The sequence below is a fragment of the Siphateles boraxobius genome, unplaced genomic scaffold (assembly GCF_051911475.1).
Source record: "Siphateles boraxobius isolate OS27281-9 unplaced genomic scaffold, OSU_SipBor_1 31, whole genome shotgun sequence".
Classification (NCBI taxonomy): Eukaryota; Metazoa; Chordata; class Actinopteri; order Cypriniformes; family Leuciscidae; genus Siphateles; species Siphateles boraxobius.
In genome coordinates, this window is record NW_027508931.1 from 20,773,003 (window position 1) to 20,787,610 (window position 14,608).

At 44.3% G+C, this 14,608-nt stretch overlaps 1 protein-coding gene across 1 annotated transcript; it reads left to right on the forward strand.

Annotated features, from left to right (window-relative positions):
* Positions 1-2,637: 2,637 nt before the first annotated feature.
* Positions 2,638-14,376, forward strand: LOC143697142 (extracellular calcium-sensing receptor-like). The gene is made up of 6 exons (XM_077194060.1): positions 2,638-2,867; positions 3,034-3,328; positions 3,544-4,329; positions 4,531-4,752; positions 5,008-5,131; positions 13,463-14,376. The coding sequence occupies exons 1-6, from the start codon at positions 2,638-2,640 to the stop codon at positions 14,374-14,376; spliced, it is 2,571 nt and encodes an 856-aa protein (XP_077050175.1).
* Positions 14,377-14,608: the final 232 nt, after the last annotated feature.

Sequence of the window (14,608 nt, forward strand, 5' to 3'; positions counted from 1 at the left end):
CTGAAGGGGGCTATAGAACGAGTTCTTCCTCCCAGCAGAGAGTTGGGTTATTACAGCCGATATTTCATCGTTCTAAAGAAGGATGGGGGGTTGCGTCCAATTTTAGATCTGCACCTATTAAATCGCTCAGTAGGGAAGCTCAATTTCAAGATGCTGACTCTCAAGCAGATCGTGTCACAGATCAGGTCCGAGGACTGGTTTGTCACGATAGATCTAAAGGACGCATACTTGTACATTTCCATCCTTCCACAACACAGGAAGTTCCTGAGGTTTGCTTTCGGGGGCAAAGCGTACCAATATCGGGTTCTTCCATTCGGCCTAGCACTGTCGCCCCGCATTTTAAACTATATCAACGTTTGGTTGATTCTGGCTCAATCGGAGCATCAGGCGATTTGGCATCGAGATGTCGTTCTCGCCCATATAAAAAAGTTGGGGTTGAGGCTCAACACCAAGAAGAGTGTGCTTTCTCCAGTACAGAGGACCACTTTTCTGGGCGTGGTTTGGCATTCGACGACGATGCAGGCACGTCTGTCTCCTGCTCGTATAGCTTCGATTCTCTCAGCCGTCAAACAGGCAAAGCTAGGCCAGTCACTCACTGTAAAAGAATATCAGAGAATTCTGGGTCTGATGGCAGCAGCGTCCAACGTTATACCTTGCGGCCTGCTGTACATGAGACCACTGCAGTGGTGGCTCAGGACCAAGGGGTTCTCCCGGAGGGGAAACCCGCTCCGCAAGATCAAGGTCACACGACGGTGTCTCCGTGCCCTGGCTATGTGGAATGAACCTTGGTTCCTGTCCCAAGGGTCTATGTTGGGGGCTCCGTGTCGTCGTGTAACACTAACGACGGATGCCTCTCTCACAGGCTGGGGGGCGATCATGAGTGGTCGCTCAGCTCAGGGTCCGTGGCAGGACCATCATCTTCAATGGCATATAAATTGTCTAGAAATGCTGGCGGTGTTTCAGGCTCTGAAACACTTCCTCCCAGACCTGAGAGGGGGACACCCACTGAGAGGGGGACACCCACCGTTTCCTTCGTGGCACTCTGAGGCTGAGGCCAGCAGTTCGCACGAGGGTGCCGACCTGGGACCTGGCGGTTGTTCTAGAATGTCTCTCTCTAGCATCGCTCGAGCCCATTGAAGAAGTTTCTGAGAAATTCCTCACTCTAAAGACTGTATTTCTTCTTGCTATATCTTCATTAAAAAGAATAAGAGATATTCAAGCTCTGTCGGTCTCTCCATCGTGCTTGGAATTTTCACCCGGCATGGTTAAGGCTTTCCTCCTCCCTAGACCGGGGTATTTTCCCAAGGTTCCTACTAACGTGGTCAGGCCTATTGTACTGCAGGCTTTCTGTCCTCCTCCATTTTTGACGTCGGACCAAGAGAAACTAAATCTGCTCTGCCCAGTTAGGGCTCTAGATATGTATGTCCACAGAGCTGCCCTGTGGAGAAAGAGTGAACAACTATTCGTTTGCTTTGGAACTCCTAAGAAGGACTGTCCAGTATCTAAGCAAAGGTTGAGCAAGTGGGTGGTCGAGGCCATCTCACTTGCCCACGAATCTGCCGGTCAGCCTTCTCCTTTGGCTGTCCGGGCTCATTCAACCAGGAGTATGGCTTCCTCTAAGGCTATTTTGTCCGGAGTATCCATTCAGGACGTTTGCGATGCGGCAGGATGGTCCTCACCGCATACATTCGTAAAGTTTTATCATCTTGACTTCAGCTCCACTCCAGGGGCGCAGGTGCTTTCGTCCGAATGTGCACTCTGACTTCACATGACGGACACTTTCTCTTATGGCGGCGTTGGTATTAGCGTTCCCAAAGCGTTGTCACGCAGCTCGAGTTTCCTGATAGGGAACGTCTCTGGTTACGTTTGTAACCCTAGTTCCCTGAAGGGAACGAGACCCTGCGTGTCTGTGCCATACTCCCAGCATGCCCGTGAGCACTTGCTTCAGTTTTATCAGAAGCTGACGCGCTTGTGTATTTGGGTGCTTATATAGTTTCCTGGTCGATGACATCACCCGCCTATGACGTTCCGTCTCGCCATTGGACTGATTTCATACGTGCTTCATGACGCACTCACGCAGGGGCGTTCCCAAAGCGTTGTCACCCAGCGTCTCGTTCCCTTCAGGGAACTAGGGTTACATACGTAACCAGAGACGTTCATTCAGCATATTTAGTTTAATACTATAAAATAAAACATTCAACATTGCTTTATAATATTCTAACACTTGTAATGTTATATTAATTCAAGTAACCTAAAACATACGTATTAAACTGATAGGAAATATCAGAAAATTCATTCTGCAATGAATTTGTAAGAATATAATATTTTCAAGTAAAAATTAATTATTATTTTATTACTCTCTAATAAAAAAAAGTAATTTATTTCAACACAATATCTTGTGGCCATAGAGTTAGCACATTATCACATACTTTTCTTCATTATGATGTATTGAGAATATAAAGAATGTTTTCCAGTCCCTAAAGAGGGCAAGCAATTGTTTTGGTGTTTTGATATTAGCCACACCCTCTTATGTTTTACAGTAAAGAATTACAACATACAACATTATTGGATGGTGAGTATAAAACAATCATTAATACTCACATCACAATTTGAATGGTCACTTGCCTAGAAGGAGAAATGAATTTTCATATTTTACTGACAATGACACTACTGCATATTATCAGGCTTTCCCCTGCTGTGTGTGGGGTTAATTTAGGCACATGCATCCTCCAAGGTGACCCTCAGTCCCCTGCTCTCTTCAAGGATGGAGACTTCATCATTGGAGGGGCTTTCACCATTCATTACTATGTTAGGACAGAGAAAAACACCTTTACTAGACGGCCACAACCACTAGAGTGCAGTGGCAGGTTAGAATTTCATTCTAAATTAAATCCAGTCCTTAACAACGTAGGGTAAATAGCTGATGATTGTCCTAAAATGATGTTCATAACTGTCTTTTTAAGTAAAATAAGCAAACAGGGTTAGGTGAGAGCTCTTTTTTTTTAATAGGAGGCTATGTGTGCTCTTCAACAGCATGGACTTCAGAGAGCTGCGCTTTGCTCGTGCCTTGCAGTTCACTATCCAAGAGATAAACAACAGCTCTGATCTCTTACCAGGCATCACATTAGGGTACCATATATATGACTCTTGTGCCTCTGTGCCAATGGCAATTAAAGTAGCGTTACAGCTTGCCAACGGACAAGATCTGGTATTTAATGACACTGATTCCTGTGCAAAATCAGCTGCAATTCCTGCATTAGTCGGAGATTCTGCTTCCACGCCGGCTATAAGCATTTCAAGACTTCTCGGTCCTTTTGGAATTCCACAGGTGATTGGACAATATAACAATTTCCTTGTCGACTTATTGAAAAAAAATTTGTCACAGTGTAAAAATTATTGTAATTTTGACCATAACACTGGTGAACATTTGTCACAACAGTTAGTAAATGTTAAGTATGTGATTCGAGTAATCAACATGTTCTAGGCTACTTAACATCCTTTCATGTTCAGAATATTACTATTTGTCTTCACTCTGCACTTTAGGTGAGTCATTACGCAACATGTGCGTGTCTCAGTGACAAGCGGCAGTATCCTACTTTCTTCAGGACCATCCCCAGCGATCACCATCAAGCGGCCGCACTGGCACGGATGGTCAAGCACTTCGGATGGACGTGGATCGGGACTGTGTGCAGTGATTCAGACTACGGGAACAATGGCATGGCGTCATTCTTGAAAGCTGCGGAGAACGAGGGAATCTGTGTGGAGTATTCTGAGGCCTACTACAGGACCCAGCCGCGCAGTAAACTAAAAAAAGTTGCTGATGTCATTCGCAGATCAACGGCTCGTGTAATAGTTGCCTTTGTGGCCGCAGGTGACATGAGATTTCTCTTAGAAGAGCTGAGTCAGCAGCCTCCTCCTCCAATGCAGTGGATTGGCAGCGAGGCGTGGGTTACAGATCCACAAATGCTGCGGTTTAATTTATGTATCGGTGCTGTGGGTGTTGCAATCCCGCGTTCTGCAATCCCAGGATTTCATAATTTTTTACTTGACCTGTCTCCAGAGCAGGCGCTGAAATGTCCCCTGCTGACAGAATTCTGGGAAAGCTCATTTAGCTGTAGTCTAAAACGGCAGACAGGTTCTTCTACTGGTATGCCAGCATGTAATAGCACAGAGAACCTGCATGCATTACAAAACCCGTACACAGACACGTCCCAGTTGCGCGTCACTAACATGGTGTACAAAGCCGCATATGCTATAGCTCATGCTATCCATGGCATTGTTTGTAACGAAAACCAATGTGACAAAAACATCAAATTTGAGCCCCGACAGGTAGGCCTAAGTTTTCTCATCTTGGAATATATACATATATATTATATATATTATAATGCATTTAAAAATCTATAGTATTCCTTTACTTTTTTGTAGACCTACTATAAAATATAGGCTATATTCAACCACACCTATTTCAGTACTGATTATTCAGCAAATAATTGTAAAAACACTTTTTGATTTTATTTTTTCATCATGCAGGTTTTTGATCAACTCAAGCAAGTGAATTTAACTAAAAATAATTATTCTGTTTCATTCGATACCAATGGAGACCCCGTGGCCACCTATGAACTTGTGAACTGGCAGCTTCAGGGAGATGGTTCAATTGATTTTGTTACAGTGGGTCAATATGATGCATCCCAGCCTAAAGGCCAAGAATTCAGTCTGAACAGAGTCATAATTTGGTTTGATGACAGTGAAAAGGTATGCAAATGTGTTGTTCTATTCTCTCTGTTTGTAATTATTTATGAATGTTATAAAGTACCCATGGATTTTTTTTTAACATATAACCATATAAACACATTCTTTATTTATGTCATACACTTCAATTAAATTAATTGAACAAAACAAACCTCTTCATATTTGCTTAGCATTCAACAACACTCTTCATTTATTCACTTGCAGAGCATTTTTGCCCAAAGCCTTTAATTTCTGACTCTGCTACTGTGTCTCCTGCAGGTGCCTGTGTCTGTGTGCAGTGAGAGCTGTCCTCCAGGTTCTAGGAAGGCTGTGCAAAAAGGAAGACCTGTCTGCTGTTATGACTGCATTAACTGTGCTGATGGAGAGATCAGCAATGAGACAGGTGCTTTGTCAGGGTATTCTTATACAATATACAGTTTAATTGTAATATTATACAATTTTTAAGGGAGAATTTTCCATACACACTGAAAGCATGTGACAGTACTTAAATTATTAATATATAGTGGTGGCCAAATTATTAGAATGGTAAGATTGTTTAATGTTTTAAAATAAGTCCCTTCTGCTCATCAAGGCTTCATTTATTTGATCCAAAATACAGCAAAAACAGTAATACTGTAAAATAGTTTTACAATTTAAATTTTAAATGCAATTTATTTCCGTGTTGGTAAAGCTGAGTTCCCTTTTCGAGGGAACTCGAAATGCGTCGTCGAAAACGACTCTTTGGGGACGCTCCCTTAGCGTGCGCCTCTGAAGTATGAATGAAACTAATCCAATCCTGATTGGTGTTGTGTCATGACGTAACATGTGACGGCACATAAAAGTGACGCCGGCACACATACACATTAGCTTTCGCTCTTCAGCAAGCGCTCTCCGTGAAACTGTCTGTCATATTTGGTGTTGTTTTGTTTGTGCAAAGCTCTATATTATGGCGAGTGAACAATACACTAAGTGTGTGCACCCCTGCCCTAGATATTTCATGGGTGGGGACACGCATCAGGTGTGTGTGTATTGTTTAGGGGTGCAGCACGCACAGTCAGCTCTCGAGAGGGCTGTCTGTGAACACTGTGAAGCATTTCCTATTAGAGTGCTGCGCTCCCGCTTGGTTATATTATTTTCTGATGATGGCCAGGCTCGCGATCCCCGCAATTCGGGTCCCCCGTCCTTTCAGGCGGCGCGGCGGCTTTTAGATCGTGGGGATCGCAGAAGGATCTCGCGGATGAGAACGAGACTGCTGAGGCACCTTTTAGTTCATCATCCGCAGATTCTATAACACTCGTTCACGAATCAGAAGCCCGCGATGCAGCTTCTTCTGCCCGTGACGAGTGCCAAGTGCTCAAGCTATCAGTTTCTGAGGAAATAAATGTGCTCAGCATCGGGAACGAGCAACATGAGTCACACTCGCCGGCTCATGTTTCTGCATATGTAGAGCTCGTGGGGGTTGTGACGCGTGCTGTGGCCAGACTTAAATAAATAAATATATATATATAAAATATATCAGCTGGCCACAAAATAAGCAGGATGATCCCTGTCAAAACAAATTAGACGAGAGATTCCTGCAGCACCGTTCACAACCTCAGCGCCGGGGCTTACTGTTTTTCCCAGATCTTCATAAAGAGATCTCTATACTGGGGAAAAACCCCACTCTATACGTATCTCATCACATTCATTATATGATTATTAGAATGTGGTGGGTGCGAGAGAGGCGGGTTATGGCAAGATACCGCAGATGGAGGAAGCTTTAGCAAGCTATCTTTCTCCTGATGTGGCATCTTTGCTTAAAGCCCCAGCGCTGCCCAACAAACCGTGCAGGGACACCTCTGTACTGGTTGGCCGGGCTTATATGGTGGGTGGTCAGGCTGGTGCGTGCCTGGACTCTATGACGATTTTGCAGGCGTACCAGGCCGATCTTCTTGAGGGCGAGGGAACAACTCCTACTGACTTCGCGGAGTTGAGAAGAGCCACAGATTTGTCTCTCCGGGCCACTAAAGAGACAACGCGTGCCATAGGCCGCTCTATGTCAGCTATGGTGGCTACGGAGAGGCATCTGTGGCTAAATTTGTCCGGTATAAAGGAGAAAGACAAATATTTTCGGACGCTCCGCTATTACCTTCTGGCCTGTTCTCCGGCGCTGTCACTACAGTCGAAGATAGGTTTCAGGAAGCGAAAAAACAGTCAGCGGCGTTCCAATAGTATCTCCCTCGCCGCTCTAATCTTGATCTAGGAGGGCTGGTCCAAGTGGCCAGCCTCAGCCGTCAACCAGCTCCTCCCATGGGCAAGAGCGAAAAGAGAGTGTTGCCTCTAGAGCCCCTCCTGCGGGAGCCTGGCAACAGAGGAAGCACTCTCAACCGAAGTCCTCCAGCCAGAAGGGTGACCTGAGGGCCGTCCTTCAGGCGAATAAGGCTTCGGGAAAGAGGTCCTAATTGTAGTGTAGGACTTCTGAGGGCTGCGCCCCCAGCAATCGAGGTTGTTCTAGCAGCAGGAGGCCTCGGGGGGAAAATATGTTGTCCCGCCGTCCTGGACGCTTCAGGCCACATCGATTTCCAGCAAACGCACACTGTGGCGTTCCCCCCAAAAGCTTGCAACAGGGCACCGACTATGGTCACAAAATCTTTTTCGAATAGTGCTCGAAAAACACCCGAGGCCAGTCTTGAGGGGCTGGTTCCCTTAGTAGATTTTGTAGAAGAATGGCAACGCCTTCCGAATATATCTATATGGGTCCTGAATATTATAAAATATGGCTACAGATTGCAGTTCGGTCACCGACCTCCCAAGTTTGCTGGGGTGGTACCGAATGCAGTGATTCCAGAACAGGCTCGGGTTATGGAACCAGAGGTACAGACTCTACTGGAATTAAGGGGCCATAGAAAGTGTTCCCCTACCAGACAGGGAGTCCAGGTTTTACAGCTGGTACTTTATAGTTCCAAAAAAAGGATGGTGGACTGAGGCTGATTTTAGATCTAAGGCTTTTGAATCGTTCTTTGAGGAGATTCAGGTTCAAAATGCTTACTATTCCCATTATTGTGAACCAAATCAGATCCGAGGACTGGTGTGTCACGATAGATCTAAGAAACGGTTATTTTCATGTCTCCAATCCTTCCATGTCACAGGAGGTTCCTGAGGTTCGCTTTCGGGGGTGAAGCATAACAATATCGGGTTATTCCGTTCGGCCTAGCACTCTCTCCCCGCACGTTCACTAAGTGTATGGATGCAGCTCTGGCTCCACTGAGGCTTCAGGGCATCCATATACTGAATTACATCAACGACCGGCTCATATTGGAATGGCAGTTCGGCATCGAGAATAAAACATTATTTTGGGCCTTCTTCATATGAGGACCCTTCAGTGGTGGCTGAAAGCTAAGGGGTTACCCCCAAGGGGAATCCGTTCCGTATGATCAGACTAACACGCAGATGCCTTCGTTCTCTAGTAATATGGAAGAAACATTGGTTCCTGTCCCAAGGGCCAGTGTTAGGAGCGTTATGTCACCGGAAGTCCGTTTCGACAGATGCCTCCCTCACTGGCTGGGGCGCGGTCATGGACGGCCGCTTTGCCAGGGTTCTGTGGCAGGACCATTATCTTTCTTGGCATATAAATTGCCTAGAGATGTTTCCTGTGTTCAGGGCTCTGAGGAGCTTCCTCCCATACATCAAAGGTTGCCATGTCCTAGTACGATCGGACAATACATCAGTGGTAGCTTATCTGAACCGTCAAGGGGGACTCAGATCGCGTCCTCTATACAGGTTGGCGCATCAGATTATCCTATGGTCCCAAGGGAAACTACTGTCTATCAGGGCAATGTACAATCCGGGGGTTCAGAATCAGGGAGCAGACATCCTGTTGAGGCAGGGGCTGAGGCCTGGGGAATGGAGACTTCATCCAGACGTGGTGAAGTTGATATGAGAGAGGTTTGGACCATTGGAAGTGGATCTATTCGCGTCTCGAGAGACGTCTCACTGCCCACTTTGGTTCTCCCTCACACATCCAGCCCCATTGGGGTTGGATGCCATGGTATAGGCCTGGCCGAGGCTTCGCCTGTACGCTTTTCCCCCGATTGCTCTGCTCCCGGGAGTCCTGGAGAGGGTCCGTCAGGAGGGCATTAGTTTACTACTGGTTGCCCCAATGTGGCCGGCCCGAGTATGGTTTTCAGACATAATATCACTCCTGATAGGTCCGCCATGGCAGATTCCTCTGAGGAGGGATCTGTTGTCTCAAGCGGAGGGCACAATATTCCACCCTCGCCCGGAGTTGTGGAACTTGTGGGTCTGGCCCCTGAGTGGGCTCAGTACCTAGATGCTGGACTATCAGCTGGGGTGGTTGACACCATACTTAGCTCTAGGGCGCCATCCACTAGGAGATTATATGGCCTCAAGTGGAATGTTTTTTCCACTTGGTGTAGAGAACATGAGTTAGATCCAGTTAACTGCCCAGTGGCTTCAGTTCTGGTGTTTCTTCAAGATCGTTTCTCTGCAAATCTCTCCCCATCCACACAAGGTGTACGTGGCTGCCATTGCGGCGTTCCATGCACCACTAAATGTTGGGCCTTTGGTGAGGCACCAACTGGTCATACTATTTCTCCATGGTATTTGGAGGATGAGACCGACAGTCAGGTCCAGGGTTCCTTCCTGGGACCTGGCGCTGGTTCTCGAAGGGCTATCCCTGGATCCCTTTGAATACCTCCAGTCGGCTTCGCCTAGGACCTAATGTTCAAGATAGCCTTTCTCTTAGCTATTTCTTTAAAGAGACTGGGAGATATCCAAGCCCTGGCATTATCACCAGCTTGCTTGGGGTGTGCCCCCGGCGGAGTTAAGGCCATCCTGCATCCGAGACCCAGCTATGTGCCTTAAGTGCAATTTAACATGGCTAGATCCATGGTCCTGCAAGTATTTCATCCTCCACCTCATGTGTCGGCAGAAAAGGAGAGGTTCCTTGCTCTGCCAGTCAGAGTTCCGAGTGTTTACCTTGAGAGGTCCTCTTCTTGGAGGAGGTCGGACCTACTGTAGTGTGTTTTGGGTCACCTATTAGGGGCTCCCGGCTATACAAACCATAAGTAGGCCTACAAGGTGCGAAATTTGCCTTCACCTTTGGCCGCAAGGGCTCATTCTACTAGAGGCATGGCATCCTCTAGGTCCCTCCTCTCGGGAGTGCCCGTCCAGGAGATCTGTGAGGCAGCCGGTTGGGCTACCCCGCACACTTTTATCAGGTTTTTAGTCTGCACCTTCCTAGTATGCCTGGCGCACATGTGCTCTCGTCCTAGCTAGTGTCTGAGATCAGTTTCACTCTAGGGCAGGCCTTTTTCGGTGCGTGGCTAGTGGGCATTCGTTCCCCAAAGAGTCGTTTTCAACGACGCAGTTCGAGTTCCCTCGAAAGGGAACGTCTCGGGTTATGACTATAACACTTGTTCCCTGAGAAGGGAACGAGACACTGTGTCATCCTGCCACGCCCCTCGAGGCCTGTGAGTGCCTTGCTTCATCGCTAGGCTAATGTGTGTGTGTGTCGGCGTCACTTTTATGTGCCGTCACATGTTACGTCTAACGCATTCTCATCCTTTGGCGTCATATGTGACGCCATATGACAAAACGGCGAAATACTACGCACATGGCACCGTTTATCGTCAATATAACACGCACTGTGATGGGTAGGTTTAGGTGTGGGGTAGGGTCTGCGTCTCATATTCACGCTAAAGGATGCCAGTCAACGTTATGACGCCTTGGGTTCGCGTGTTATATTCACGCTAAAGGGTGCCATGTGCATAGTATTTCGCCGTTTTGTCATATGGCGTCACATATGCCGCCAAAGGATGAGAACGGGCTCGTTACGTCATGACGCAACACCAATCAGGATTGGATAAGTTTCATTCATACTTCAGAGGCGCACGTTAAGGGAGCGTCCCCAAAGAGTCGTTTTCGACGACGCTAGTGTCTCGTTCCCCTCTCAGGGAACAAGGGTTATAGTCATAACCCGAGACGTTTTCAGCATCATTACTCCAGTCTTCAGTGTCACATTCTAAATCACATTAGAAATCATTCTAATATGATGATCTGATGCTCAAGAAACATTTATTATTATTATTAATATCATTATTATTATCAATGTTGAAGACAGTTTTGTTTCAGGATTATTTGATGAATAGAAAGTTCAAAAGAACAGCATTTATCCAAAATAGAAAGCTTTTGTAACATTTGTAACATCACTACTGTTCAAAAGTTTGGAGTCAGTTAGGGTTAGTGTGGAGAAGGGTTGGGGTAAGAAATTAATCATTTTATTCAGCAAGGATGCAGTAAATTGATCAAAGTGACAGTATATACACATTTATTATGTTGCAAAAGCTTTCTATTTCTGATAAATGCTGTTCTTTTGAACTTTCTATTCATCAAAGAATCCTTAACAGAAATTGTACACAACTGCTTTCAACATTGATAATAATAATAAATGTTTCTTGAGCGGCATATTGGAATGATTTCTGAAGGATCATGTGACCTAAATACTGAATCTGAATACTGGAGTAATGATGCTCAAAATTCTGCTTTGATCACAGGAATAAATTACATTTTAAAATATAAATAACATATATTTTAAATTGTAAAAATATCTCACAATATTACTGTTTTTGCTGTATTTTGGTTCAAATAAATAAAATAAAAAAGAACAGTCCTAAACAGTCAAATACACACAAAATAACTTGGTCTTGGCGATAATTTACGCAAACACAGCCAGTTATGTTTTAAGTGAACGTAAACAGTTGAGAAAGAAAACCACTAGCCACAGTAGCTGGTGAGCAAAAAGGTTAATGTCAAGCCCTGTGTATAAATTTTTAAAGGTAGAAAGTACTTTTTTCAAATTATTTATTTCATAAATATCTTCACGTTTTTGAGCAACTGAATTAAAAAAAAAAAATTTGCCTTTCATAAAAAAGTCAAATTATCTGATATTTTAAATGACATATTGACCTTGACACCAGTGGCGGCTGGTGATAATTATTTTTGGGGGGGCGGGGCGAAAATAAATACAAATAAATTTCAGATAGCTGTTTGAGGTCTCTTACCCCCGTTATTGTCCACAAAACTTCAGTGCCGACACGTTTCTCATAACACTCGTGGGTGAAGCTCCGGGTAAAGCTCGTCAGATTTGTAAATCGGGTTGGTCCGGTCCGGTCCGGTCCGGATCCTTTATCCTTTTTCTTTTCTTCCAGCAAACGCCTTGTGAAAGGGTTTTTTTGTAAATCAATGACAGAATTTGGTTTAACTGCTGCCATTATCTCTACGAAATTTGTCAGCCTAGCAAGGTTTTGGCAGAGTCGCCTTAGCACTCACAGTAGTGGCCAAAAGCGTTAAGTTGAATGACAGGTGACGAGAACCAATCAGGTTGGATAAAATAACATGTATCAAATTCTGATTCGCCAGGGACGCAGCGACCTGCGGCCGGAGGAGGATCTTAAAGAAACCAATTAGAGACCAGCTTCAGGTCACATGAAACCGCATGAATATTGAAAAACATAGAAAATAGTTAACCTATTAAAGACAGTTTTTATTAAATGCTGAGGCTCTTTTTACCAGCCTGCTATACAAGTGCACTCTTGTACACCAGTATGAGTAAACTATTTTATTTTTATTTTATTTTTATATAATTTTTGTATACATGTATATTTCTGGAATGTTGACGGGGGCGGTGCCCCAGCGCCCTCTATTGACGAGCCGCCACTGCTTGACACACAGCTATGAGAGGCCTTTTTTATGATGGAATTTCCTAAATTACGTTTTTTTTTTCTGTATGCTTCTGCATGTTTACTACTTTACATTAACTACTTCAATTTAGTAGAAGTTTCACCCCCCCCCCCCCCCTTTTTTTTTTCTTTCAAATACCACTGTAACAAGGTAAGATGTTACGGGAAGAAGGAGGTTGGAAACGGCGAACAATCAAAGAATTTAATCACAAAATAAAAGAAATACAAAAACTAAAGTAAAGTCCCTCACGGTCGGCTCCCGCCACACACAATAAAACACAACATGAAATAAAATACAGGCCTGACCTCTCTTGATCTCCACTCTCTTCACTCCTCCTTTTATGATTCCGCTCCTCCATAAGAGATATGAGATCGGTGTCGCTCATCTGTAATCACGCCACCAGCCTCGTGCCGCTCTCTCAAGGCCTTCAACCTCGTCCTGCTCGCTATATACGACCATCGCCCCTCGTAGGCCTGGGGGTACCCAAGAGACTGCGCTCTAATCCCCCACACATAATAAAAGAAAACATCAAATAAAATCCAGGCCTGGCCTCTATCGATCTAAACTGTCATCACTCTTCCTTTTATGCTTCCGCTCCTCCGTGAGAGATACGAGACCGGTGCGTTGCGTAAGAGTCGCTCATCAGTAATCACGCCACCTGCCTCGTGCCGCTCTCTCAGGGCCCTCGGCCTCATCCTGCTTGCCACAACCACTAAGTAGTGAAGCAGTTTCGGTAAAAATATTTTAATAGCAATATTTTAATAAACTACTTCCAATAATTTATTTATTTTAATGAGTCTTTTTTAAATTAATATAATTATTGTATGAATTGCATTTTTATATATTTTAAATAACATATAAGAAATAAATTAGCATCATGTTATTGATCCCCTCATTTGGTCAATCTAAAACAGTACTCTGACATCATATATGTCTAAATTGTGTTTCTGTGATTCATAAATGGCTGTTAAGCACTGATTTCTTCATCTTCCAGATTCTTTAGAATGTCACAAATGCCTGCCCGAGAACTGGCCCAATAATGAGAAGGACAAGTGCCTTATTAAACCAGTGGAGTTTCTCTCCTGGAATGAGATCCTTGGGATTGTCCTAGCTATTTTTTCTGTTGTTGGCTCTTTAGTGGCTTTGAGCATTACTCTAGTCTTCTACAAAAATAGGGCCTCTCCAATAGTAAGAGCCAACAACTCAGAGTTGAGCTTTCTACTGCTCTTCTCATTGACTCTGTGTTTCCTCTGTTCACTTACTTTCATTGGTCGGCCCACTGAGTGGTCCTGTATGTTGCGTCACACAGCATTCGGCATCATATTTGTCCTCTGTATCTCATGTGTTCTCGGAAAAACAATAGTGGTGTTAATGGCTTTCAAGGCTACACTTCCTGGAAGTAATGTCATGAAATGGTTTGGGCCTGCACAACAGAGATTCAGTGTTTTTGGTTTCACTCTTGTACAGATCCTTATATGTGTGCTTTGGTTAAAAATATCCCCACCTTTTCCCTACAATAATATGCAACACTACAAAGAAAAGATAATTCTAGAATGCAGTTTAGGATCAGCTATTGGTTTCTGGGCTGTACTGGGTTATATTGCCCTCCTAGCTTTCCTTTGCTTTATTTTAGCTTTTCTGGCCCGCAAGCTCCCTGATAACTTCAATGAGGCTAAATTTATCACATTCAGTATGCTCATATTCTGTGCTGTTTGGATCACCTTTATTCCAGCTTATGTCAGCTCTCCAGGGAAATTTACTGTAGCTGTGGAGATATTTGCCATTTTAGCTTCAAGCTTTGGTCTGATTATCTGTATTTTTGCTCCTAAGTGTTTTATTATTGTCTTTAGGCCAGAGCAGAATACCAAAAAACATTTAATGGGTAAAGTGCCATCAAAATCCCTTTGAGACACAACTATTTTTACATGTTTGTGCAAATAAATGTGCAAATATATAATGTATATTGTACGATGGTTGCAAAAAAGAAAAATATTAATTTGAAAATCACAATAAATATTCTTTGGTATAGTTTTATACGTACACATGTTGGCCAAACAGATGGTGTGCAGTTAGGGTGACCACCATCAAACAAACCAAATGTGGGACAATTACTAAGTTTGTGTGGGACAATGTGGGACAT